At 46.7% G+C, this 26840-nt stretch overlaps 1 protein-coding gene across 6 annotated transcripts in view; it reads left to right on the plus strand.

Moving 5' to 3' along the window:
* The window catches only part of LOC122210148 (zinc finger protein with KRAB and SCAN domains 1), a 106796-nt gene extending 98831 nt beyond the window's left edge, over positions 1–7965 (plus strand). For 5 of the 6 annotated variants that reach the window (XM_042922658.1, XM_042922659.1, XM_042922656.1 and 2 more), the window contains 4 exons: positions 1694–1831; positions 3085–3176; positions 3476–3602; positions 5228–7965. In XM_042922658.1, the coding sequence (XP_042778592.1) occupies positions 1777–1831; positions 3085–3176; positions 3476–3602; positions 5228–6297 (1344 nt within the window). In that variant the 5' untranslated portion in view covers positions 1694–1776 and the 3' untranslated portion in view covers positions 6298–7965. The remainder of the gene's footprint in view (positions 1–1693; positions 1832–3084; positions 3177–3475; positions 3603–5227) is intronic. The other variant, XM_042922661.1, reaches the window with a different exon arrangement.
* The last annotated feature ends 18875 nt before the right edge of the window (positions 7966–26840 follow it).

Below are 26840 nucleotides of genomic sequence, written 5' to 3' on the forward strand. Positions count from 1 at the left end.
CTGAGCAGTGGGACATCAGCGGGGAGTAATAAGTAAGCTTATGTTTCTTAACAAAGTATTGGTCCCTGCGTCAGGGATTTAGATTCTTCTCCAAGGAGATATATTAGGAGAAAGGGGAGATAGAAAGAAGGCTGGCTGCTGCCTTCTCGGTGATGGGGACCAGGCCTGCAGATCTGGTGTATACATACACCTGCTCTCTGTGATGACACTGCACGAGGACCACAGAAGGAGCCCCTGTCCCTCAGTGGCATCCTGCCTTTGGCTGAGACTGGAAGCAGACGACCATCTTAGGAGAGGAAGGATTTATCTTATTTAATTAATCTGAGCTGTTTGCCCTAGTTCTGGGCATCAGGTGTTCTTTCCCCAGGGTTTTTTAAATGGGAGCCAGAAAACTCATGAAAAGTTTTTCCAATCTCTGCTATTTAGGTGCTGTTTCGTGGCCCCTTATCCTCAAAATTTGGTACAATAGCTAGAAGCCTAATAAACTAAAATTTTTTTTTCCTAGTTCTACTGTCTGTGAGGGTTTTTTTTTTAAAAATCTGCAAAGGGGTGCCTGGGTGGTTCAGTCAGTTAAGCATCCGATTTCTGCTCAGGTCATGATCTCATGGCTCCTAAGTTCGAGCCCTGCATCAGGCTCCGTGCTAACAGCTCAGAACCTGCTTTGGATTCTGTGTCTCCCTCTCTCTGCCCCTCCCCTGCTCGTGCTCCCTCTCCCTCTCCCTCCCCCTCCCCCTCCCCCTCCCTCTCTCCCTCCCCCTCTCTCCCCCTCTCCCCTCCTCCCTCCCCCCTCCTCCCTCCCTCCCTCTCTCTCTCTCTCCCTCTCCCTCCCTCTCCCTCCCTCTCCCTCCCTCTCTCTCTCCCCCTCTCCCCTCCTCCCTCTCTCTCTCTCTCTCTCCCTCTCTCTCCCTCTCTCTCTCCCTCCCTCTCTCCCTCTCTCTCTCCCTCCCTCTCTCCCTCTCTCTCTCTTTCCCTCCCTCTCTCCCTCCCTCTCTCCCTCCCTCCCTCCCTCTCTCTCTCCCCCTCCCTCTCCCTCCCTCTCTCTCACTCTCTTCCCCTCTCCCCTCCTCCCTCCCTCTCCCTCCCTCCCTCCCTCCCTCTCCCCCTCTCCCCTCCTCCCCCCTCCCTCCCTCCCTCCCTCCCTCTCTCCCTCTCTCCCTCTCTCTCCCCCTCTCCCCTCCTCCCTCCCTCCCTCCCTCCCTCTCTCTTGATAGATAGATAGATAGAAAGAAAGAAAGAAAAAGAATCTGTAAATGTTTAGCTTTACGCACTATCCTAAACATCCTTAAAAGTTGATACAACACATACACGTTTTGTAAATATATGTGTGCACACTTTTTCATTTTCTTCTGTTTTTTATTTCAGTCATTGCTTAGTGTTTCATTCTGTTAGTGTCATTATTTGACACCAGTATTCCACATCTTTTGTCGTTACAAATATCACTCAGTACATTGTGGGAGCCAGAGGTGGGATGTTGTCTAGGAATGGGGCCCTTTCTGTGGTGCCCGTGCAGGTTCATCACAGGGAGCAGGTGTATGTATTTACCAGGATCTGGAAGGCTGGTCCCAGTTTCTGTGTTTTTCTCTTGCTAGTCTTCCGGACTACCTGAAATACTAGCTCCCAGGAGGTTTTTTTTTGTTGTTCATCTGTTTTGTTTTTTTTTTTAACCATTGCACCTTGTACTTTGCTTCTGCAGTGCTTCCGCATTCTCATTCAAAACCTTCTTCCTGCTGAGTCTGCAGATAGTAGACCAGAGACCCAGAGCTTCTGGCCCTACCGATGGAAACTCAGGCTGATTGCGTATCTCAGGAACCTCAGCCCCTGCTTGAGAGTGGTAAGCAACAGGGATTCATTTATTCTTGCATTCAGACATTCCCCATTGCATTCTCTTATTCACCAGGCGCTGGGCCAGCTACTGGAATCCACATGTAGCGGAGACACAGTCCTTCCCTTTTGGTAGCTAATCATTTAGGTCAGTAGCTAATAGTCTGGAGGGAAAGCTGACTAAAGACGATAATGATGTACAACTTACCAGGTTTTATAGCTCAGGCATTTTTGAAGTGCTGTTGGTACCTCATGTGGTATTAAGAAAACCGTTATAATCACAGACTTCCAGGTGCTTGGTAGCTGCCAACTTCATAGTCCTCGTTTGTGTACTTTAGGAGCTTGCACTTGAGGGGGCTCTTGGCTTTGTAGGTCACAGGCAAAAGGATAAAATGAGTAGAAGCCATTAAAGTATTTGTATTTTGCTTCCATCTACTGTGCCACTGACTTAGAGCCAATTACAGTCCTAAAGGGTATGCTTATCAGGAAGAAGCACGTAAGGAACTCTGTAGGTTATTGTACACAATCCAGTGTCTCTAGGGGTTTAGAGTCTCTAAGGGGCAAATATGTTAACTTAAGGATTAAAGAAGAGGCACCTGGCTAGCTCGGTCAGTTAAGCATCCGACTCTTAATCTCAGCTCAGGTCTTGATTTCAGGGTCGTGCAAGCTCCGTATTGGGCTCTGCACTGAGCGTGAAGCCTACTTATAAAAAAAAAAAAAAATAGAATTACAGAAGAAGATACGTGATCAAGCACAGAAACAGGAAACATGTAGTATTTAGATTTGATCTTGGGGATGAAGAGAAAGAATAATGGGCATTATCTGTTCAGTCAGGCTACTGGTTTCCTCTGGTCTAAGAGACCTTCATGCATGAGTTTGAGTTGAGAAATGCAGAGAGGGGTGGAAGGGACGTGAGCAGGAATGTCTACGTTTCTATCCAAGCTTGGGAGAAAGGACAAGAAGGTGCTGATCACTAATGGGAGGACTGGGCCTGCTTCCCTGAGAAGCAGCGACTGGACAGAAAGGAAGGGACCTGGGGCAGATGGAGAGCAGCATCAACAGGGCTTTGGACATCCCTCCTCTGGAGGAGGGACGCACACTGAATGTGCCTGTGTAAGCACTTTTCACAGCCACTGGGGAATGAAACTTAGATGTGTAAGAGGGAGTGGGCCCTAGATTGTTCCAGGACCCCGTGAGTTTACTGTGGGTTCGGAGGCCAGAGAGCAGATGACTTCACTCATGGACCCTTTTATTGTCTTTCAGCTCTTCCTTCCTCAAAAGTTCCTGCGTATTCTGACAAGGACAGCCTGGGGGATGAGATGTTGGCAGCTGCACTGCTAAAGGCCAAGTCCCAGGTGAGCTGTGGTTTCCTTTATCCTTCTTTTTTTCCTTACCATTTTGTGGAAACGTTTGTGCAGTGACATCCATTTGGTGCCCGAAACTGTGATTCGCTGTATCAGGGACATGGTCCTTTCCTGCTGAATAACGGACTCCTCTCTTCCTGCACCATAACCTCCTCCCCCCCACCTCGTAGATACACATCATTCGGCCTCATCCCGTTACTTACTTACTTACTTACTTACTTATTTATTTATTTGGTGCTGCCAGTCCCATCCCTCACCCTGAAATTGCATGCAAGACCGTGTTGTTTCAGGAGCTGGTGACATTTGAGGATGTAGCTGTGTACTTCATCCGAAAGGAGTGGAAGCGTTTGGAGCCTGCTCAGAGGGACCTCTATAGGGATGTGATGCTGGAGAATTATGGAAATGTGTTCTCGCTGGGTAAGGAGTTTGCTTTCTCAGTAAAAGTCCCGTGGCATTTTTCTGTTTCCTTGTTTGGTAGTAATAGTCGAATCACAAAATGATCAGCTAAGGATTGACTTAATCTTAGAAAGTTCTAACAACAATCATGATAGTAACTCCTGTTTGTGTAGTTAAGTTGGAGTTTGTAAAGAGGTTTTGTATACATTCTCTCTACCTCTCAGTAACACAGTGATGGAGGCCGCTGGTAGTCTCCTCATGTTACAGGCGAGGAAAGAGAAGTCAGAGGTCTTCAGTGCTTTACATGTGCTTTATGTGTAGCTAGCAAGTAGCAGGACTTGAACCTAGTCTTTCGGCTCTAAATCTGGTGCTTTTCTCCCTGTGATTCTTAATGTATATTTGAGAGCCTTTTCCAAAAGATTAGCCTGTTGGGATCCCTAAACGTGGAGGCCCTGCTCTGTGCCCAAGGGCACATCTGGAACTCTCCTTCTCTTCTCTGTTGTACTACCTTGGGGGATCTGTTGCTTTGTTCAGGGCCAAGTGCAGCAGCTCTGGTAGAGATCTCTGCTTGTTTCGGGGAGCAGCTGGCTTCTTTAACCTTTAGTCTGTGGACTGAATTCCTTGTCTGTCATTCGTTTCCAGTGAGAACATTCTCTGGGCGGTGCCAGGGGGTCTCCCTGACTCCCGCTGGAGACCCCTGTACATTTCCGTTCAGGCCCCTGCAAGCCCTGGGTCTGGAATTGAGCTCTGGGACTGCTTGACATGACCTTATCCCATGTCTTCCCCCACGGCGGGATTTCCATTTCTGGATTTTGACACAATCTTTGGGCTGCATTGAGAGGAAGAGTCGAGAGTCCTGGGTTTGAAGGGAGCTGAGAACAAGGAGGTCCTGAGAGGTGCCTATTCAGATGAGGGAGAAACAGCTGTTTCTGTCGCTGATGTTCATTGTCCTATCTTTACTTTTTAAAACATTGACAGAGTGAAAATGCTGACTATCTAAATCCTTCTCATTCATCCTCTGTCCCTGAAACTCCCTTTGAAAACCCCAAAGTAGTGAAAACTGAGAAGTCAAATGAGTCAAATCCTTACCTCCTAGCACAGCCTCCTAGGCCTAGGGCCCAGAGATGGACTGAACTCTATCTTTTGCCTGTTCCCATGGGTTTGGCATGTGTGGCCTCCCCCTTGTCGCTTCTTCCTGCTCTGCTGCTGTTTCCCATCAGCCTTCTGTGCTTGCTTGCTTGTATTTGTTCTCCCCTATTTTCTGAAAGCCACCATCTCCCCACTTGTATTTGCAGTCTCTGACCTCTGTGGGGACTTTGTCACTTCATTGAACAGCATGTCCTTTCTCTTCTGTTTTTGGTTCCCTGCCTCTGCCTGGTCTATCTTCCTCTCCTCCCATCTCCAGCCTTCTCCTTACTTCTAACTCTTTTTGCTTTGATTTTGCTTCCTGCCTTTCTCCTTCACTGTTTCCTCAAGGCAATTATCTTAGCATGCCTCGGCTGCCCCCAGCCTGGGCAGGTCTGCACGCAGGTAAGAGGCATGTGCTTTTAGCCCTATGAACATTCTTCTCGTAATTATCCTGCCCTCTGGTTTTGATTCTTTCTTCCACAAGGGACAAGTGATGTTTGTATTTTGTATTGTGCCAGATGGTGAGACCAGAACTGAGCACGATCAAGAAATTTCTGAAGATACAGGATCACGTGGGGTGCTGTTGGGAAGATTCCAAAAGGATATTTCTCAGGGTCTTAAGTTTGAAGAAGCCTATGAACAAAAAGTCAGTCTAAAGAGGCAAATGGGGAACTCCTCTGGAGAAAGATTGAATAGGAAGATAGAAGATTTTGGTCAAGTGACAGTTGAGGAAAAGCTAAGCCCTGCAGGAGAGAGAAGTGAGAAGTATAATGATTTTGGGAACAGCTTCACTGTGAGTCCTAATCTCATTTCGCATCAGAGACTTCCTATGGGAGACAGACCCCATAAGTGTGATGAATGTAGCAAGAGCTTTAATAGAACTTCAGACCTTATTCAACATCAGAGAATCCACACGGGGGAGAAACCCTACGAATGTAGTGAGTGTGGGAAGGCCTTCAGCCAGAGCTCACACCTTATTCAGCATCAGAGGATCCACACCGGAGAGAAACCTTACGAATGTAATGATTGTGGGAAGACCTTTAGTTGTAGCTCTGCCCTCATTCTGCATCGGAGGATCCACACCGGGGAGAAGCCCTATGAATGTAACGAATGTGGGAAAACCTTTAGCTGGAGCTCTACCCTCACTCATCATCAGAGAATCCACACTGGAGAGAAACCGTATGCTTGTAATGAATGCGGGAAGGCTTTTAGTAGGAGCTCCACCCTCATCCATCACCAGAGAATCCACACTGGAGAGAAGCCCTATGAATGTAACGAGTGTGGGAAGGCCTTCAGCCAGAGCTCACACCTCTATCAGCACCAGAGAATCCACACTGGAGAGAAGCCCTATGAATGTATGGAATGTGGAGGAAAGTTTACCTATAGTTCAGGCCTTATTCAGCATCAAAGAATCCACACAGGGGAGAATCCCTATGAATGTAGTGAGTGTGGGAAAGCCTTTAGGTATAGCTCAGCCCTTGTTCGCCATCAGAGAATTCACACTGGAGAAAAGCCTTTGAATGTGATGGGAATGAGCAAAAGTTCTCTCAGAGTTACTGCTGAATTAAATATCCAAGAGTCTACATGAAAGACAGCCACACACCTGTTTTCCTCACTTCCTCTGAGTCTAAAGAGCTCCTGCCTTACTATATGAGTATGAATAACTTAGAATGTATCCCTTCCGACTCAACCCTTTCACTTTAGAGAATGGGGCAAATTGGGCAAATCATCCTGGCACAGTGATGAAGCTACCTAGTCTGTTTCCCCAAGAATGACACCAGGTGGCGAGCGGCAGGTTAAGTGCTGTGAATAAGAGGGAGGCTCTGGGACTTATCACCTTCCATTCTGGAAGGGAGTTTGCACTAGACCATTTCTTTCACACCAGAGGAGCCTTTCTTTCCAAGGTGGGGAATGGAAGCACAGTAGGAATAAAATTCCAAGGATTCCTGTAGTCGGAGTCAGTATAGTCAGCACAGAAGGCAGTGGAAAGAATCTTCTGAGTCCTATTTGATAAGAAGGGGAAATGGAGGCTGTATTTCAAAGCCACTGTTCCTAATCCAGCTTTAAGTTTTGATAAGGAATGTGCTATTTTTTTGTTGTCTCATGACTTCATTAATTATGGAAAAACTTGGTGCTGAGGGATGTGTTATTTTATTGGGGGGGGGGAACCCCAAGAGGTTTTCTGTGATAACTATTTTGCAGGGCTCTTGGAGTAGCAAGCCCAGGTTTCCAAGAGCAGCAAGGCAGGCAGTTCTGTTGGAGAACTCCTTGTACTTCCCTCCTGTGATAGATATGGCTGCGAAATCCATCCGAATACCAGTAAGTCTAACGGAGAGGAGCAGAAGCGTTTGGCATTGGCCTGGTTTCCCTCCTGCTCTCTCCCTGTTCTCTCCCCACTCCTGTGTTGGAAAGTGATTTAATCCAAACCCCCAGTTACTAGGAATGCTTTTATGGAGCTCACTCAGCCAGCTTGCCCTGCCCTCTGTCCCCTGTGACCTATGACACCTGGCCCCAGCAGCCGGATCCCTCCTGACCCCACTTCTGACTTCAGCAGCCAAGTATGAATGCAAAGAAAAAGCAAAGCCCAGAGAAGGGAGTCTCTGGCCTGACTGGGCCGCGTTGCTGGGTTAGGATGGAGCTCCTGAGTTTCCCAGCTGAAGGGATGATCTTTGGTTCTGTCTTCCCATTCCTGCTCATCCTGTAGCATAAATGAAGTGCACTATTAAACAGAATAGTTTCTTAGAAGGAGAGATTGAGTGTGTTTTTGTGCAGGAGCACAAATTTATTTCAGTTAAAATAGGAAACAGTGACTATAACTGGAATCTTTAAAGATGAATCTTTAAAATTTTTTACAGACAACTATTTTTCTTTCAGTCACAAACACATGACCTCTTTCTCTCAAGACTCCAGGTACTGCCACAGACTCCCATTTACACAGCTGCTCCCATCTCATACCCACACGTCGGATTTTGTGTGCCGTGTGCTCTTGACTTAAGACCAGCAACCAAAACTAGAAAGGTGTTACCGGGTGTGGGGCCCCTGACAAGTGTGTACATTGTTGGGTAGCAATGGGCATATGTAGACTTCTTGTTTGGGCGCTTGGTGGGAGGGTGTTCCGGTCACGAGAAGGAAGGTTGAGATGAAAGTCTTATGCAAAAGATGAGGAAGTGTCTGGAACTGGCCTCTAAAAAACTTGGGAGCATATATTGTGAACACCTGATATGTTTTTAATTTCTTAAAGCTATAATGAAACTCATTCTTTTGGCTCTTCTTTGACAGTCACCACGTACTTGCAGGTTGATTTTGTTCCTCAAAGTGTAGACCATGAACTATCCATATTAGAATCATTAGGCTGCTTATTAGTAATGTAGGTTTCCGAGCCCCCCAAGTCAGACCTATAAAATAATTTCTGAGGATGGAGCCTAAACATATACACACTGAAGAGGATGAACCAGTAATGGAAAAGAGAAAATTTCTGGGAAGAGATAAAGTTGAGCAAGATCTTGTAAAACATTGTATGTTTTAGAGAAGAGGTTCCAGGCAGGATGGTTTGGGGTGGGCCGAGCATGTTCACTTACGTGGAGAGTCCTGTTGCAGAGCTCTGGAAAAGACCCCTGAACGGGCAGAGCTGCTAGCTGATGAATGGTCCCTGCACATGATCGACCACTGCTCTGCCCACACGCTGAACTCCCCCGCCACGCAAAGACCTCATGATTCCCTCCTTCAGGGCATATCAGACCTGGGACTGATCTGGACCACTGCATGAAATTGGGTTTATTTTTTAAATATCTTTTTAAAAATTATTTTTTTAATGTTTGAGAGCAGGAGCAGGGAAAGTGGGAGACAATTTGAAACATGCTCCATGCTGTCAGCACAAAGCCCAGTGTGGGGCCTGAACCCACAAACCGTGAAATCATGACCTGAATCAAAGTCAGATGCTCAACTGACTGAGCCACTCAGGTGTCCATATTTTTTAAGTATCTTTTTTTTTTTTAATGTTCATTTTTGAGAGAGAGAGACAGAACGTGAGCAGGGAAGGGGCACAGAGAGAGGGAATCTGAAGCAGGCTCCAGGCTCTGAGCTGTCAGCAGAGCCTGATGTGGGGCTGGAACTCACGAACCGTGAGACCATAACCTGAGCTGAAGTCGGATGCTTAAAACCAACTGAGCCACCCAGACGCCCCTTTTTAAATATCTTTGAAGTTGCCATAACATTTTATTCATCTGATTCTCCTGATTATCCCTATTTCCCATAATGATTCCTCTTTTCTCACTCCCTGAGTACTCAAAGGAATGTTTGGTCATCATGCCATTTTGTCTCTTCTACACCATTACCCTTGGAACCCACTTACTCCTGTGGTCTCAACTATTCCCTCTATGTGAATAAGTTTTAAGTTTGCACCTGTGATTCTGGTCCCTCCCAAGTTCCAGTCTCGGGTCTCCAGCAGACTGCAGGGCATTTATATTTGGACCTCTAATAGTTTCACGTTACAAGTTTCAAACCAGATACATCTTTCCCATAAACTGCCCCCTCTTAAGATTTCTGTAAACTCGGGGTTAGATCAGAGTTTTCTTTGGTTCTTCTCCTCTTCCTACGTCTGAATAGTATCAAGTCCTGGGCAGGTTCAGTAAGCATGGACTGGGGAAGGCTTCAGAATTGAGGTCGTGGGAGAGGTGGGATTTCCAAGTGATGGTAGTAATAGTAGCTGGCATATGGCATATACTCCGCCTGGCCCTTTTCCAGTGGTTTTCAGATGATTAAGCCAGGTCATCGTCACAGCCTGTGTGTGAAGCAGATGTTCATAGTAACCCCATTGTACAGATGAGGAAACCAGTGAACTTGCCAGGGGAGGTAGGACAAGGAGACCCAAGAGTGGAAGACCCTGGGTTGCTCTACTTAGTGGGAAGCGGGACCACGTGTCCCGGACGGCTGTGTGGTGAGTGGGGAGGCGTGTGAAGAGGAAGCCTCCCTCACCCAAGTGATGGCCTTGTCTTGTCCCTTACGGTTCTACATCTCGGTCATAGTCGTCTTTGTTTCCATTGCTGCTAAGCTCAGGGTTCAGGTCCTTATTACTCCTCCCCTGGAGTATATAGTCTCTTAAAGGGATTATTATCTTTATTTGCTTTCAGTTTCCCTAAAACTACACCTATCTTGTCACTCCTTTATCAAAAAGTTTCAGTATCTTCTCCCTTAGAGAACAAAATGCGAAATCCTTAGCCACGTAGTCCAGGCTTTCCTTGAGCTGGTCTCTGCATATCTTCTCTTCACACATCTAAAAACCAGATTTGTGAAAAAGTGCTGGTCAGTAGTTAGGGCAATAAAAATATTTTTTATTATTCACTACTCTTGCAATAGGGGAACAGAGGCCTCTCTATAGAACTGGGCTAATGTCTGAATACTGCTGGTCAGGTGGGAATTCATAACCAACCAAAGGATGGTGGGGGAGGGGGGTAGTCAGTGAATAGAAAATTCCTAAGAGAAAAAAATATACATAAGGGGGAGCAAGAGGGGTTTTGGATAAACTGACCCCTAACTGGATTCTTGCTGAAGATGGGTCCAGGTGAGTAGGTCCCCCACCCTGGGGTGACGGTGGAGGATGAGGGACTCATCCTGACTTCACAGGGTTCTTGCTAGAACTAGATTTTACAAGGAAATGCGCAGATGGGCCCAGGAGAAGGTTCAGGACCCTGAGTTTGCTTTGGTGAAGCAAAGAATTTTTGTCACATCAAATAGTGGTAATATAACAGTGCCCCCTCCACACCTTACATTTATGCCCATGGGTTTGCTCACACAGTGTTCCCCCTGTCCTGCTCTGGCTCCTCACAATTAATAAAAATCAGTCCAAGAGGGCCTTAGAAACCATCTTCAGGGGGGCCTGGGTGGCTTAGTCAGTTAAGTGGCCGACTGTTGATTCCGGCTCTGGTCATGATCTTGTGGTTGGTGGGATGGAGACCCACACAGGGCTCTGCACTGACAGTACGGAGCTTGGGACTCTCCCTTTCCCTCTGCCTTTTCCCTGCTCACTCTGTCTGCCTCTCAAAATAAATAAACTTTAAAAAGAAACCATTTTCAACCTCCTGCCTTAGTGCCTGACTGATGACCATCCATTCTCTACTGTCTTCAGGATGAGGACTCACTGTAATACCCAGCAAAAGCAGGCAAGTTCTCCTGTTGAGCATTCTACTTGCTGGAAGTTAATTTGAGCTGAATTCTGCCTCCTTGTACGTTTCTGCCTTCCATGGTTAGCTTCTGGTTTTGCCTCTCATCTGTGAAATGAGAGGGATGGACAAGATTTCCAAGGACATTATCTGTCATAGCAAAAGCATTTTCATTCCTAATGCCTCTCACCCATCCCAAGTCATATCTGTTCTTGAGATCCAACTCAAATAGTTCCGAGAAAGGATATTACGTGGTAAGTTTCCAAGTAAGGGAAAACCCTGGTTTTACCTGAACATGCCGGCTGACAGAAGTATGAATCACAAAGCAGCCATGGAGAAGAAAAATGTTCTGTACTTCAGAAAAAAAAATAGAGCCCAGTCAGCTGCATTATTTTAAATATGCCAGTAATGAAGAACTGAAGATTTTCAAATGAATAAAAAATTATACGGACTAGGGGCAGTGTTAGAGCCAGCTCAGTAGTTAGAGCATGTGACTCTTGATCTCAGGTCATAGGTTCAACCCCACCTTGGGTGTAGCGCTTACTTAAGAAAACTACATGGACGATTTTTTTACATACAAAGATAAATCTGGTCACCAGAGTGGTTTCTCTCCACAAGCAAATTTTTCTTTGTGTATTTCCTACTTTAGTTGCCACCATCATCCACTTCCCAGTCAGCTAAGCCAGAAACCTGGGAATTGTTCTGGATGCAGTGTTTCTCTGCAACTCCTCACCCCTACAGTTGTCAGGCAATATCTAGCCCATCCTGTGTTGCTCACCCTTGACTCCTGTGTTGGCCTGGGCTGTCCTTAACTCGTTCTGGGACTCTGGCCCTAGCATTACAGAAGTGTCTTTGCTTCCAAAGCCTTGCTCTCCGGTCCATTCTTGGCACCTCTACATGAGCTCTCTAAAATGCTAAAATGTGTATGATGCCCCCTCTGAGCCTTTCAGTGGCCCCTTCTCATTCCTTAGGTCGACGTCCAAACTCTATTGAGGGGCAGGACTTTTCATTTCCTAGCCCTGCCTACTTCCCCACCCTGCCTCGTAGCACACCTCTTACTCTAACTCCCAACCCCCACATACCGTACACTGGAGCCATGCAAAACCACAGTTAACAGGAGCACACATGCTGTTTCATGCCTCCGTGCCTTTGCACATGCTGTTCCTTCCTCCTGAACGCCCTCCCCTCCTTGTCCACCTAACAAACTTGTTCATCTTTGAAAGCCTCCTCGTAAGCTTACCTTTTCTGTGGAGCTTTTCCAGAAATTATGCTTGTCCCCTTCTGCCCCCACCGAGTTCATTTCCTCTGAGCTGCCTCTGCATCATCTCGCGCTCACTTTCCTTATTGCACTTATTCCTCGTCTCTTATTATTTGTTCATATATCTGACTCCCTCACTGTGGTGAGTTTTTCCCTACCTTTTCACACTTTACCACAAATAAGCATTGCTTTCTTAACCAGAAAAAAATAAGTATGAAGAAAAAGAAAGTAGTAAGAAGGAACACCCACTGAGCACTTACGCTGCGTCAGGCATATTGTTCTAAACGCTTTCTATGTTGCCTAATCTAACCCTCATCACAATTCCATGAGGTAGGTACTATTATTGCCCCCATTTCTGTTCCCTTTCTTCAGGAAAGAAGGAAGGAAGGAGGAAGGGAGGGGAGCCCCTCAGGCACAGCGAGGTACAAAGGCGTCTGGAGCCCACAGCCGGGGCTTCATCTCCTTGTCACTGCCCCCAGACCGCCGGAGGGAACCCCCAGCCCTCTTGCAAGGCCCCTCTCCTCCCACCAGTCCCTGGAGCTCGTCAGCAGCAGTTCTGTCGTTACTGAAGGGGACACGATGGTGAAAGAAGCGTGGTTCCCACACTGAACGGGACTCGGGTTGCCTGGGAGGCAGGAAGCCTGCATGGATAAAACAAAACAGAATCAGACGCCAGGAGAGGTACAGTGACCGTGTGCCTCATCTTTACTGACCTCTGACCTCCATGCCCGTGTGTGTGGTCTTTGCAGCAATCATAGACGCTGCTAGGCTATTACTACCCCTATTTTGCAGATGACAAAACCAAGGTCCAGAGCAGTTAAGTAATTTGCCCGATGCTACAGAGCTAATAAGTAGTGGAGCAGGGATTTGGACCCCAGCAGTCTGGCTCCAGAGCTTGGGCTCTTTTTTTTTAATTTTTTTTTTTTTTTAACGTTTATTTATTTTTGAGACAGAGAGAGACAGAGGATGAATGGGGGAGGGGCAGAGAGAGAGAGACACACAGAATCGGAAGCAGGCTCCAGGCTCTGAGCCATCAACCCAGAGCCCGACTCGGGGCTCAAACTCACGGACCGTGAGATCGTGACCTGAGCTGTAGTCAGACACTTAACCGACTGAGCCACCCAGGCGCCCCGAGCTTGGGCTCTTAATTGCACTGCTGTACTATCTCTACAAATGAAATGGAGGCATTCAAAGAACGATGGATTGTGTTCTGCTTGGGGAGATGCGAGGCACAGAGCCGTCACAAAAGGCTTCATCAAGGAAATGGCATGAAAGCTAAATTAGGAACGTGGATAGGTGAAACAGAGAACCATTTCTCTTTCCCTCAAGACTCCATCATATTCCTCTAGAGTTCCTCTGCGTGGTGCAAGACTTAACACTGTGGGCAGGTAGGAATGGTTAGGACAGAACTATTTAGCCAGAAACAGGAAATACCACCGTCACCCCTTCCTGCATTCCTGTCTGCTTCATCACAGGGCAGACACCGGGATGAAAAGTGCCAGTGAAAAGAAAAGTTTAGGTTGTCTCTTCTGTGGGAAGAAGCTGATGTACCATCAGAATCAAAACAGATAAATAGTAACAAATGACCCAAACTGAACCAAAACAAAACACTTCTCAAGCTACTTACATCACCTGTCTTGAAAATATAATTTAAAAAAGTTTTGGGGCGCCTGGGTGGCTCAGTCGGTTAAGCGGCCGACTTCGGCTCAGGTCATGATCTCACGGTCCGTGAGTTCAAGCCCCGCGTCGGGCTCTGTGCTGACAGCTCGGAGCCTGGAGCCTGTTTCAGATTCTGCGTCTCCCTCTCTCTGACCCTCCCCCGTTCATGCTATGTCTCTCTCTGTCTCAAAAATAAATAAACGTTAAAAAAAATATATATATATATAATTTTAAAAAGTTTTTTTAATTTATTTTTGAGGTGGGGGGAGGGGCAGAGAGAGAGGGAGACCCAGAATTCAAAGCAGGCTCCAGGCTCTGAGGTGTCAGCACAGAGCCTGACGCAGGGCTTGAAACTCACCAACTGTGAGATCACGACCTGAGCCAAAGTTGGACTCTTAACCGACTAAGCTACCCCCACGTGCCCCTGAAAATATAATTTCTTAATAATACTTATCTGCTCTAATTACACCACAGAGAGACCTTACCACGGCAGCTGCACGTGATTCTTCATGTCTCATGCCTGTTCAGGAACTGTCCTGGTGTCTCGTCATGGATTTCCATCACCCACTCCATGACCTGGCATTCAAAGCCTTCCCATCCTTCCATTCTTCCCAGGACCCACACAGCATCTTCTCTCTCGAGCGTGCCACTTACTCTCCAGCATCCTGCCTTTGCTGGTGCTGTTCCCTCTGTTTGCAATGTCCTTCCTTCCTTCCCTGACTGCTAAAATCCTAGTATGTTAACATGGAGCGAAAGCATTCTCAGTGGGAGGAACAGCCACTGCACTGGCTCCTTGGAGAGGAATGTTCTTGTCCCATTCCAGGAACAGCAAGGGCATTGCAATCTAGGAAGGGTTGCATTCTAAAAGCCAGATCATCAGATGTGAAGGGGTTTTTTTTCATACAGAATCCTTAATCCCTAGTCCAGTTGAAATTCTGATAGAAATTTCACTACCCTTAATTATAGTTACAAGGATAACTGTTGGTGTGGATCTTTTCACGTCAAGCCACATCTGACCCCCACGTGCAGCCTCTACTAAGAAGCGGCTCGTGTAGACACCCAGGGTGTTCCTTAGCATGAGTCCTCGCCTGCTCCACCAACTCTGGCCTTTTGGCAAAGGCTCTGCATGCCTTATGTTCCCGAGGTAACTGCTTGCTTGCTTGCTTGGGTTTCTTTGTGTGTGTGTTTTTAAAATAACAACTGTATTATCATTCATACACCATACAGTTCACCCATGTGAAGTACACAATTCAGTGACTTTTAGTATTCAGAGCTGTGCAGCATTACCATAATCCATTTGAGAACATTTTCATCACCCCAAAAAGAGACCCCATACCCTTTGGCGGTCACCCCCATACCCCTCAGTCCCTCAGTCCCTGGCAACTTCCAGTCTGGGTGTCTCTCTGGATTTGCCTCTTTTGGACACATCACGTAAATGGAACTGTCATCACACAATATATGGCCTTTTGTGTCTGGCTTCTTTCGCTGAGCATGGTGATGTCAGGTTTCATTCACGTATGTTGCAGCGTGAATCTGTACTTCATCCTTTTTAATAGCTGAGCAGCCTTCCACTGTACGCATGGACCACAGTGTGTTTATTCTTTCCTCCACTGGTGGCCATTTGGGTTGTTTCCACTTTGGGGCTATTAGGAATAACATTGCTGTGAACATCGTGTGCACATTTTTGTGTGGACATATGTTTTTGTTTCTCTTGGGTATATACTTAGGATAGGAATTTCTGGGTCAAATGCTTTATTTAATCTTTTGAGGGAATGCCAGACTGTCTTCCCAAGTGGTTGCCCCACTTTGCATTCTCACCAGCTGTGTATAGGCTTCTGATTTCTCTATCCTCAACACACTTGTTACTATCCTTTTTATTATGGCTGTTCTACTGGGTGTGAAGCGGCCTCACTGTGGTTGTGATTTGCATTTCTCTGACAGCCAGTGATGGCAAGCATCTTTCCATGTCCTTGTGGTCCATGTTTAGATCTTTTTTGGAGAAATGTTCAGACCCTTTGTCCATCTTTTAATTTGTTGTCTTTTTATTATTGAGTTGTATGATATATTCTAGATGTAAAACTGATCATCTATGCCTGATTTATAAAAATTTTCTACCATTATGTAGGCTCTCCTTTCACTTTATTTTTAATGTTTATTTATTTTTAAGAGCAAGAGAGAGAGAGCACAAGTGGGTGAGGGGAAGAGAAAGAGAGGGAGACACAGAATCCAAAGTAGGCTCCAGGCTCCAGGCTCCAAGCTGTCAGCACAGAGCCTGATGCAGAGCTGGATGTGGGGCCTGAACCCACCAACCGTGAGGTCATGACCTAAGCTGAAGTTGGATGCTCACCCACTGAGCCACCCAGGCTCCCCTCTCCTTTCACTTTCTTGATGGTGGCCTTTGAAGCACAAACGTTTTTAATTTTGGTGATGTCTCATTTATCCATCTTTCTTTTGGTTCCTTATGCTTTTGGTGTCTGTAGTAGTCAGGGCTCTCCAGAAAGACAGAAATAATAGGATATATAGAGAGAGACAGAAGAGGATATTTATGATGGAGATTGGCTCATGTGATCGTGGAGGCCCAGCTGTGCCATGATATTCTCCCCTAGGAGCTGGAGAACCAGGAAAGCTGGTGGCATAATTCAGTCTCAAAGGGCTGAGAACCCTGGTTGGCCTCCGGTGTAATCCCCAGAGTCTGAAGGCCTAAGAAACAAAGACAGCCCCAATGCTGGAGGGCAGAGGATGGATGAGAAGGAGGGAGGAAGGGCGGGAGGGAGCGAGAATTTACCCATTCTCTGCATATTTTGCAGTCTCAAAAATAAAACGTTATTTGTTTAATGTTTTATTTATTTTTTGACAGAGACAGAGCATGAGCGGGGAGGCGGGGGGGGGGGGGGGGTGGGGGTGGGCGGGAGAGAGGGAGACACAGAATCCGAAGCAGGCTCCAGGCTCTGAGCTGTCAGCACAGAGCCCGACGCGGGGCTCGAACTCACAGACTGTGAGATCATGACCTGAGCCGAAGTCGGACGCTCAACCAACTGAGCCACCCAGGCGCCCCTAAAAAAATTTTTTTTAAGTTAAACACATACATACAATATGACCCACAGTCCCAATCCTAGGGATCTACCATAGAGAAATGAGTTATATTCACACAAAAATTTGTACACTGATGTTATAACAGCCTTATTCATCAACTCCAAAACTGGACCCAAGTCAAATGTGGGAATAAAGAAGGAATCACTGAGTTATTACCAAGTCGCAGTACATCGCACAGTGGAATACTGTAAAATGGAATATAGTCAATTGGAATGAGCTGTGGACACTCACCAACGGCTTGGATGAATCTAAAAAACATTATGCTGAGTGAAAGAAGTCAATCTCAAAAAGTTGCATGCTGCGTTACGCCATTTATATGACATTCTTGAAAAGACAAAACTGTAATGATAGAGAACAGGTCAGTGGTTGCCAGGGGTTAGGAGTGTAGGGAGGTTGTGTCCTAAAGGGCTAGCAAGAGGGAGTCTTTTTTTTCTTTTAAGCTGATTTCATTATTTGTTTTGAGACAAAGAGTGTGAGTGGGGAGGGGCAGAGAGAGAGGAAGAGAAAGAGAATCCCAAGCAGGATCCCCACTGTCAGTGCAGAGCTGAGGCAGGGCTCCAACCCACAAACTATGAGATCATGACCTGAGCCAGTCAGATGCTAAAACTGACTGAGCCACCCGGGCACCCCAGGGAGTCTTTGATGGGACCTTTCCATAGGGGTTCCACGAATCTATATATGGGCTAAAATTCATAGAACTGGAAAAGAGAAAAACTCACTTTGCACTTTCATTTTAAACCATTAGAAAATTAAAAATAACTACCTCACGGATTGTGGCGTAAACAAAATAATCTATGTCCAGTGCGGGGAAACGGGCACTTGATGTGCACCTGATGTTCGCTGGTAGGTTGATTCGGTGAGACAGGAAGCACGTTGTATGTGAAAGGCCGGGCAGGCAGTCTGGACACCACGAGAGAATCCGCAGGAAAGATGGTTTGGGAAGCCCTGGGAGGGGCTGATCGCAAGGGCAAGCGCGTCCCGCCTGTCCCCGAGAGGGCCATCTGAGCCCTGCGCAGAGATGGTCAGTCTGGGAGGGCCTACAGCCCCCAGAAGGGAACATCCCTCCCCACACCCTCACCTACCCCAGGCCCTGTCTGCCCTAGGGCCCCTTCCCCCCCCCCCCCCACTCCGCCCCCGCCACTTTCGACTGCGCGGTGCTGCCGACTGTGGTGTGTGTGAAGCCAGGTTTCTGGGCGGAGGACACCCCACCCTCGACACTGTCCGGGAAGGATTATGCGATTGAGGGCGGGGCCTGCACTGCTCGGGTTCCTTACACCCCATCCCCACCCCCCCACCGGAGGGTGATCTCCATGCAAAACCAAGTTTGGGAACCCTGACTTAAATCCTCTTTCAGCCACTAGGCAATCCACAAGGTGGGTGCTCTGATGCAAGTGGGAAAGAAACAATGTGCCCTTTCCTGGTCTGTAAATCCACTCCTTTCCCTGACACGTGCATGTAAGAACGTGCACCCCCTTTACAGACATTTCCAGACCCCCTGAATCCCAGTGGCCAGCAACTGGGAGCTCCCTCTCTAAACCGTCACCTCCTGGCCAGACAAGCTGGTCTAAATGCTGGCACTGGGCGGGGTGAGGGGTCGTAGCCCCAGAGAAGAGAGGCCAGCCTAGGCTGGGAAGAGCAGTGTCCGGAACAGCAGGACTTCTGGGACCTCTAACCACCGAATTCACCAAAGCAGAAAGGATGGCTCTGCTGGCCAACTTGGAGTCCCCTCAGGGGAGATGAGTCTGCAGGGTGGAGAGAGGGGAATCTTCCATCGTGGAGAAGCCCAGGGGTGCACTGATCCCTGTTTGGAGAAGTTCTCCAGACCAGCTGTGTAGGGGGAAGGAGGGCAGGTGGCCTGGGAGGGGGTTCCCCCGGGAGAATGGAGGTTTACAAGCAAGGCGATTCTGGGAGAAACATGAGGGTGCTCAGCTGTAACTGAGTCCCACAATATGATGGGCCTGACAATAGGCCACTGGGGTCTGAGTCTGTGTGGATAGAATGTGGGAGGTGAGAGCCCTTTTCTTTACCTGAGGGATGTGTGGGGAGAACACGCTTGCTTTGGCCACCATGCAGAGGACATGGAGGCTGGGAGACAGCAGAGGCGTGCAGGTGCTTGTGGAAAGTTGGGAAGGGCTCTGCCAGGGAGAGGAGACGGAGGCTGGACAGGGTCTGGGGCCAGGAGGGGAAGCTGCCAAGAGAGAGGTCTGGTCCTGTGTATGGAGGTAAAGGCATGAGCAGAGAGGAAGGTGCCAGTCACGGGGGCAGGAATGTTTGGAAAGGGGCTGGGTGTTACAGCAGAGGGTAAAGCATCACATGAAAGGTCGCACACACGTTATTCAATTAATGTTTATTAAGCAGCTTCCCAGGCACTGTGGCAAGCCTGCGGGTGCAGGAGGGAACAAGGCAGTCCCTGGAGCCTCTGTTCAAGTGGCAACAGAAATAATAGGAAATAAAGGGAGGGCAGGGGGTAAGCAGCAGAAAGTAAGGTCAGAGAGGCAAGGAGATGGGATGCTTTCCTGTGTCCGCCTGCCCAGGCGACAGTCCCCAGACTTTCAATCAAACAGTAATGTAGGTGTAGCCATGATGTGATCTGTCCATGTAATTGGTGTGATCATCCATAATAATCTGGGTGGGATGGATTCAGTTGAAAGGCCCAGAGCAGAGCTCCTTTCCCAGAAGAAAATTCGCCTGTGGGCAGCAGTTTCAGCTTGAGCTGGAGTTCAGCCTGCCGTTCCGATGGCCTGCCCTGGATTTCAGACCTGCCTAGCCAGCCCCCACAATCAGCTAAGCCACTCCATTGCAGGAAAGCTCTCAGTCTGTCTGTATCTTTCCTCTGAAAGATGGAGGGGGCGTGTCATGTATGGCAATGGTAGCCATGATTGGGGGTTTGACCTGATTCCTGAGCCATCTGGAACCACAGGAGGGCTTCAGCAGAGTGACCACGGTCTGACTCCCATTGACAAGGGCTCACTCTGGGCCAAGGAGTCCTGTTGGAGAGCGGCAAAGAAAAGTCAGATTAGGAATGAAATTGATGTGTCCTAACGATGGGGTGTTACCTTGTTACTTAGCTGTAATTGGAAAGGCAATGGGGACTCACTGTATTTATTTAGTTATTTATTTTGTATCGTAACTAGCATAATGAACTCAAAATGTGGTCAAGTCCTGGTGGAACTGAGACAAACTTTTTCTTTAAGTAAGCTCAACACCCAACCTGGGGCTCAAACTCACAACCTTGAGATCAAGAGTTGTACGCTCTACTGACTAAGCCAGCCAGGTGCCCTGGAACTGAGACAGACTTTAATCCCATCAGATCTTTGAGATCATGGGCATTACCTATCAAGCCATTTTGTACTTGTTTTGAATTCAGTCTGTTTTCAGTATGTGATCTTACCACAAACCTAAACAGATGTTGTGATGGTCTGCTTAACTGCCCCTGAGACTTGCTCAGTCGGTCCGTACCTGTATGGAGCCAACACAGTGGGTTCTACAGTCAGATGTTCTTAGCTTTGTCCCTTGACTTGCTGTGAGTGACCCTTTGGCAAATGACGCACCTTCTCTAAGCCTCAGTGTTCACTTCTGTGAACAGTAGGTACTTGATAAGTAACTGGCTTAAATGCCAGCATGCTGGTGAAGCATTTGCCTAGAGGCTGCTTGGAGTATGTGCTCAGAACCCATTACTAATCATTCATATCAGGAGGAGTATCTGCCAGGAGCAATTCATGGCTTAGGGAGACGTCAGACAGTCCTGCAGTGTCTCTTTCCAGACAGAACGGATATACCTCAAACAATTTTTAAAAAGCATTTACAAACTCAGATTGATCTCATCTGTTGTGAGATGAATTTTGAGTTTGTTTTTTTTTAAGTAATTTTATTTTTATTTTTTAATGTTTATTTTTGAGAGGGAGACGAGCACAAGAGAGAGAGGGGCAGAAAGAGAAGGAGACACAGAATCTGAAGGAGGCTCCGGTGTCTGAGCTGTCAGCACAGAGCTCGATGCGGGACTCAAACTCAGGAACCGTGAGATCATGACCTGAGCTGAAGTCAGACGCTTAACAACTAAGCCACCTAGGTGCTCCAGGAATTTTGAGTTTTGATATACTTTTGAGCTACCATAAAACATCTACTGTCTCTAACATACTCTAAATTTCCTCAAAAGGTAGACTCCACAGTTGTAGAATATGAGTCAAAAGTCTGTTAGCTTTTTTTTTTTTTTTTTTTTTAGTAGTCTCCATGTCCAATGTATGGCTTGAACTCACGATCCTGAGATCAAAAGTTGCATACTCTACTGACTGAGCCAGCCAGGCACTCCATTAGTCTTTTTTTTTTTTTTTTTTTTTTTTTAAAACGGGATATATTGCATACACCAAGCACACTAAACTTCTTTTGGCAATTTTTTTCTTTTTTGTTAATTTTTTTAAATGTTTATTTATTTTTGAGGAAAACAGAGAGTGACAGCAGGGGAAGGACAGAGAGAGGGAGACACAGAATCCAAAGCAGGGTCCAGGCTCTGAGCTGTCAGCACAGAGCCCAATGCGGGGCTCAAACTCACGAACTGTGGGATCATGACCTGAGCTGAGGTCAGACACTTAACCGACTGAGCCACCCAGGTGCCCCACTTTTTTTGGCAATTAAAAAAATTGTGGTAAAATATATTTAACATAGGGGCACCTGGGTGGTTCAGTTGGTTAAGCCTCTGACTCTTTCTGACTCTTGATTTCAGCTCAGGTCATGATCTCACAGTTTGTGGGTTCAAGCCCCTCATTAGGCCCTGCACTGACAGTGTGGAGCCTGCTTGGGATTCTCTTTCTCTCTCTCTCTGCCCCTCCCCTGCCTGTGCTAGCTCCCTCTGTCAAAAGTAAATAAATAAACCTAAATATATGTATGTATTTATTTATATATATGTATAAATATATATATATATTTAATATAAATTTTAACATTTTTGTGTGTACAATTAAATGCCATTAAGTACATTCACGATGTTAGAGTCTTTTCAATACGGCAAACTCACAAGGTTTTCCTGAAGTATGAGTTTGGGTGAGTGAATACACCTTCCATTTCATGACAGTTGCAGGGCCCCCCACTAGTGTGGAGGTCCTACATGATCATAACCTCGTACAACAGATTTACTGTATGTGAGATGAAATCCTAACTCTGCTTGTGAAGACCACCTCAGGCATTCCCTTTAGGTGAGCTCTCAGGTGCTTGGTAAGGTCCCTCTTAAGACAGAAGTTTCTCTGGCACTGACTCCCTGTGTAAAGGGCCTCTCTCTCGTGTGGATACTGATAAGACTCAAGCTCTGGCTGAAAGCTGTCTCACATGTATGGCATATGTGAGGTTTCTCTGCAGCATGGTCCCCCTGGTCTGCTGAGACCCCCCTGTCAAGGCATAATGCTCTGTCACCTGGCACAATTATAAGGTCCCTCTCCTGTGTGGACACACTGATGGGTGGGAAGATTGGACTTTTGACAGAAGCTTGTCTCACTGCTTTTCTAAGGCTTCTCTGCAGTGTGAGCACCCTCATGTTTGGTGGGATCCCTACTCAAACAGAAGGTTTTCTCACACCAATCAGACACACAGGGCCTCTCTCTGCTGTGAATGGTTTGGTGTGTGATAAGGTTTGAACTCCACAACCACTGCATTTATAAGGTTTCTCTCCAGTGTGGATTCTGTGTTGTATGAGAAGGTTTGATTGCCGACAGTAAGTTTCCCCACAACGAAGGCACGTGTGAGCTTTCTGCCCAGCGTGCGCCCCCTGTGTGTGATCAGACTTGGTTTTCTGATAGGTTTCCCCACAGTTGTTGCATTGACGAGGTTTCTCTCCGGTGTGGAATATCTGACTTGATAAAGCCATGAGCAATTCCTAAAGGCTCTTCCACACTCGCATTTATTTCTCTCTAGAACGAATTTTCTGATGGCCAGTGAGGCGCGTTCTGCCCCAAGGGTTTTCTACGGTCACTGCACTTAAACGGCTTCTCCCCATGATGGATTTTCCAATGCTGAGTAAGGGTGGAGCGCCCAGTGAGCGCTTTCCCACATTCATCACTCGCTGAAGGGCTGCTCTCTCCAGCATGTTTTCTCAGATGCTAGAAGGTGGGGTTTCTGACCTAGGTTTTCCTACAATCACTACATAATAGGATTTCTTTAGTTGGGGGATTTTCTGATGCTTACTGGTGGTTGAACAACCCAATACATTTCTCAAAAAAAACCTTTTTTAATGTTTATTTGAGAGAGAGACAGAGCATGAGCAGGGGAGAGGCAAGGAGAGAGGGAAACACAGAATCTGAAGTGGGCTCCAAGTGGTCAGCAACATGGAGCCCAACACAGGGCTTGAACTCACGAACCGTGAGATCATGACCTGAGCTGAAGTTGGATGCTTAACTGACTGAGCCATCCAGGCATCCCCCCGCCCAATACATTTCTTATAATATTTTAATATTATTTAATATTTAATATTTAGTATTAATTTTTTTTTTTAATTTAAGTAGGCTCCGTGCCCAACCTGAGGCTTGAACTCACAATTTCGTGATTGTGCAGTAGAGCTGCATGCTCTACTGACTGAGTAAACCAGATGCCCCAGAAGAGCTTTCTTCTTATGGGATGTTGACATCTCTATCAGCTTTCTTATGATTGAAGGCTTTTTCTCCAATGGGGGGTTTTCTGGGGATAACTGTTGTTCTGCTAGAACATGACCTGGGGGAAGGAGATGCTTTTCTTTCTTTCGTGGAATTTTGCTGCTATTTCTAAATAGCTCATAGATTTAGAATACTCATCAAATCTTCCATTTATATCTGCTGCTTTACGACCACCCCCTCCTGGAGTACTCAGGTTATTTTTGGTTGTCAATTTTTGGTCTAAGATAATAAATAGAAAAGAAGGAAAATGACATTAATCTCTGTGGTAAAGAAAAGAAACATTCTATTAAAAGTCTGGAGTGATTTACATCACTCTGAGATAAATGCCCAGGCAGCCTAGGCATTAGAGGCAGACAGAGCCTCAGTGAGAATTCTAGCTGCACCACTGAATTGGTTGGAGTGCTGAGTCTGTTTCCTCATGTGTAAAATAGCAATATAAACTACCTCCTAGGTCACAGATTCTTCTGAGTATAGAATGTATGTAAAAGCCTTAAGCACTGTACATGACATACTAAGTTACCATGTTTATTCAGTAAACAGTAGCTACTGTATTCAAAAAGCACAATGCTAGGGGCACCTGGGTGGCTCATTCAGTTAAGTATCTTACTCTTAGTTTTGGCTCAGGTCATGATCTTACAGTTCATGAGATCGAGCCCCGCATCAGGTTCAGAGCTGACAGCTCAGAGGCTGCTTGGGATTCTCTCTCTCTCTCTCTCTCTCTCTGCCTCTTCCCCCTGCGTGCTCTCTCTCGCTCTCGCTCTCAAAATAAATAGATAAAAACCAAAAAAACGAAAGCACATGCTAAATATATTCCCCTGACATTGGTCGTTGTGGGTCTCTGGTAGCGCCAAGAGGAGGCAGAGGAGAGTGTCGAATGCCCCTGCGTCAGAAACTCATCAATTTCACGTCTGTGTTCTGAATGCTTCAATCCTCTGCTAACTGCATCTCCCCTCTGAAGATACTTCACTTCCAGTCACTGTCTGCCTTACCCCTGCTGCCACATTCCTGCCCCAGCAACCAGCCTGGAACCCATGTTTTGTCACTACCTGTGGTCTCTGGGTGACAGAGGATGCTGTCAACACATCAGAAGCAGTAACACATTTGGATTAGTGGAGATGGGCCCAATTTGATAGATGAAGGAAAAGACTTGCAGAATAAACTTCGTCTCCTACTTCCAATGAAATGTGATCGTGCCATTGGGGCGCCTGGGTGGCTCAGTAGGTTGAGAGTCTGACTCTTGATCTTAGCTCAGGTCTTGATCTCAAGGTCGTGAGTTCAGGACCCATGTTGGGCTCCATGCTGGGCATGAGGCCTACTTTGAATAAATGAATGAATGAATGAATGATCTTGCCATTATTCAAGACATACTACTGTAGTAGGTTGCATAATGGCCACCCAAAGGCTTGGTCAAGTCCTAATCCCTGGAACTTGTAAATGTTATTTTATTTGGAAAAAGGGTCTAATTAAGTTAAGGAATTTGAGATGAGATCAGCCTTTTATTTCTAACTATGGGGAAACAGAACCCAAAGCTCTTCTGCTTAATCTGACTGAGGTGTCACTGCTATATCACATTAACCAGGAAGATATTCACAGAAGAAACCAAGGCCGTGAGGGTTGTTGACCTTGTTGGCTCAGGAGGAAAATCCCTGTAATTAAGGTAAGGTAAGGGGAATGGAGGGAGATCAGCTGGGACAAAGGTCTGTGGCAACCAGACCTCCCTCACATGTCTATACTTTCACCCTAATAGCAGAAATCAAAGACTTAAAAAGAACTCCCCCACCACCACCATTTCAGAATAGGTATTATAAATTCTTTACTGGGAAAGGAGTCCAGTAAAGATGGATGATATGCCTGCGGTTAACATTCTGGTTGGCAGGCAGACAGTGCTGCTGGAATGTGAGGGAGAAAAGTTTACATCACAGGCAGCCCTTTGCTGTGCAAAATGAGGCTCTGGAGTCGACATTTTATACTTTAATATCTTTTGCTGGATTCTTATACTTGACGACATTTGTAAATGCTTCTTCAAACAAATCAAGTTAATCCACTAACTTTTGCAGAGAATTTGGTTAATTTCCAGTGAATTGTTTTCTGGAGAACAAGGCCTGTGTTCTGTTCTTAGAGGCCCCGTTCTCAGATGAGGCTCTTTTTGCACATGCTGCCCAGTGCTGTGCCGGCCTGGCCACGACACAAACTGTGGTGCCATGGGCCACTCAACCACCACTGAAATGGACTCCAAATAAAAGATGAGAGGGGCGCCTGGTTGGCTCAGTCAGTTAAGCATCTGACTTCAGCTCAGGTCATGATCTCACAGTTCATGGGTTCGAGCCCCACATGGGGCTCTGTGCTGACAGCTCAGAGCCTGGAGCCTGCTTCAGATTCTGTGTCTCCCTCTCTCTCTGCCCCTCCCTCCCTGGCTTGCACTCTGCCCTCTCTCTCTCAAAAAAAAAAGAAAGAAAGAAAGAAAGAAAGAAAGAAAGAAAGAAAGAAAGAAAGAAAAAGAAAAAAGTAAATAAAGAAACATTAAAAAAATTTTTTTAATTAAAAAAAAAAAAAGATGAGACCTGTCCTTGGATCAAGCCATGTGTGATATATTGTCATATAATATTGATTGACATTCCTCAAAAAACTTTAAAGGAAATATTGTTTGACTCAATTCTCCTATTTTTAAATTGGGAAAAGTCATTATTTAATCTAAAAACTATACTTTGGTTTCTGCAGTTTTCCCCAATTTATTAGAAGTGTGTTCAATCAATTGCATGTTGCTGTATTTCACCCTGCGGTCCATCCCACCTGGGCGTCCCCTGTGCCCAGCACCCCATCCTCATCGCCGGCCACTCTGGGCTGTATCAGGAACCAGGTAGTGCAGCGGGGTGGTGAGCCCAGCCCAGACGACATTCAGGCCACTGGCTCTATGCAGCACTGGCCCAAGGCGACTGTCCAGATGCCCCTGCCTGCCTAGCACAGGGAGCCATGTCTCTCACAGAGCCACCCATGACTGCCCCCTCTGGGCCCATATTATTGAAAACAAGTGGCCTTGTTACCAGGCTGGGTTGGACAGGCCTCCTGAGTCAGTCACTTTCAGCAGTGCTCCATGTCGGCTGCGGGTCACAAAATCCCCGTCTCAGGAGCTGGCCTCCAGCCCATTCCTGTAACCCGCAGCCAGCTGGTCATCTGTGGGCAATTCCACATCGTGTAGGCACTTTCTCCACCCAAACCATCACAACCACGGTCACACATGTACACACACGCACACATACGTCCCAATACCACACACACACACACACACACACACAGCTCAGCTCGTTGTCCGGGAGGATGGACTGAGAGA

This window comes from Panthera leo, chromosome E3 (assembly GCF_018350215.1).
Source record: "Panthera leo isolate Ple1 chromosome E3, P.leo_Ple1_pat1.1, whole genome shotgun sequence".
NCBI lineage: Eukaryota > Metazoa > Chordata > Mammalia > Carnivora > Felidae > Panthera > Panthera leo.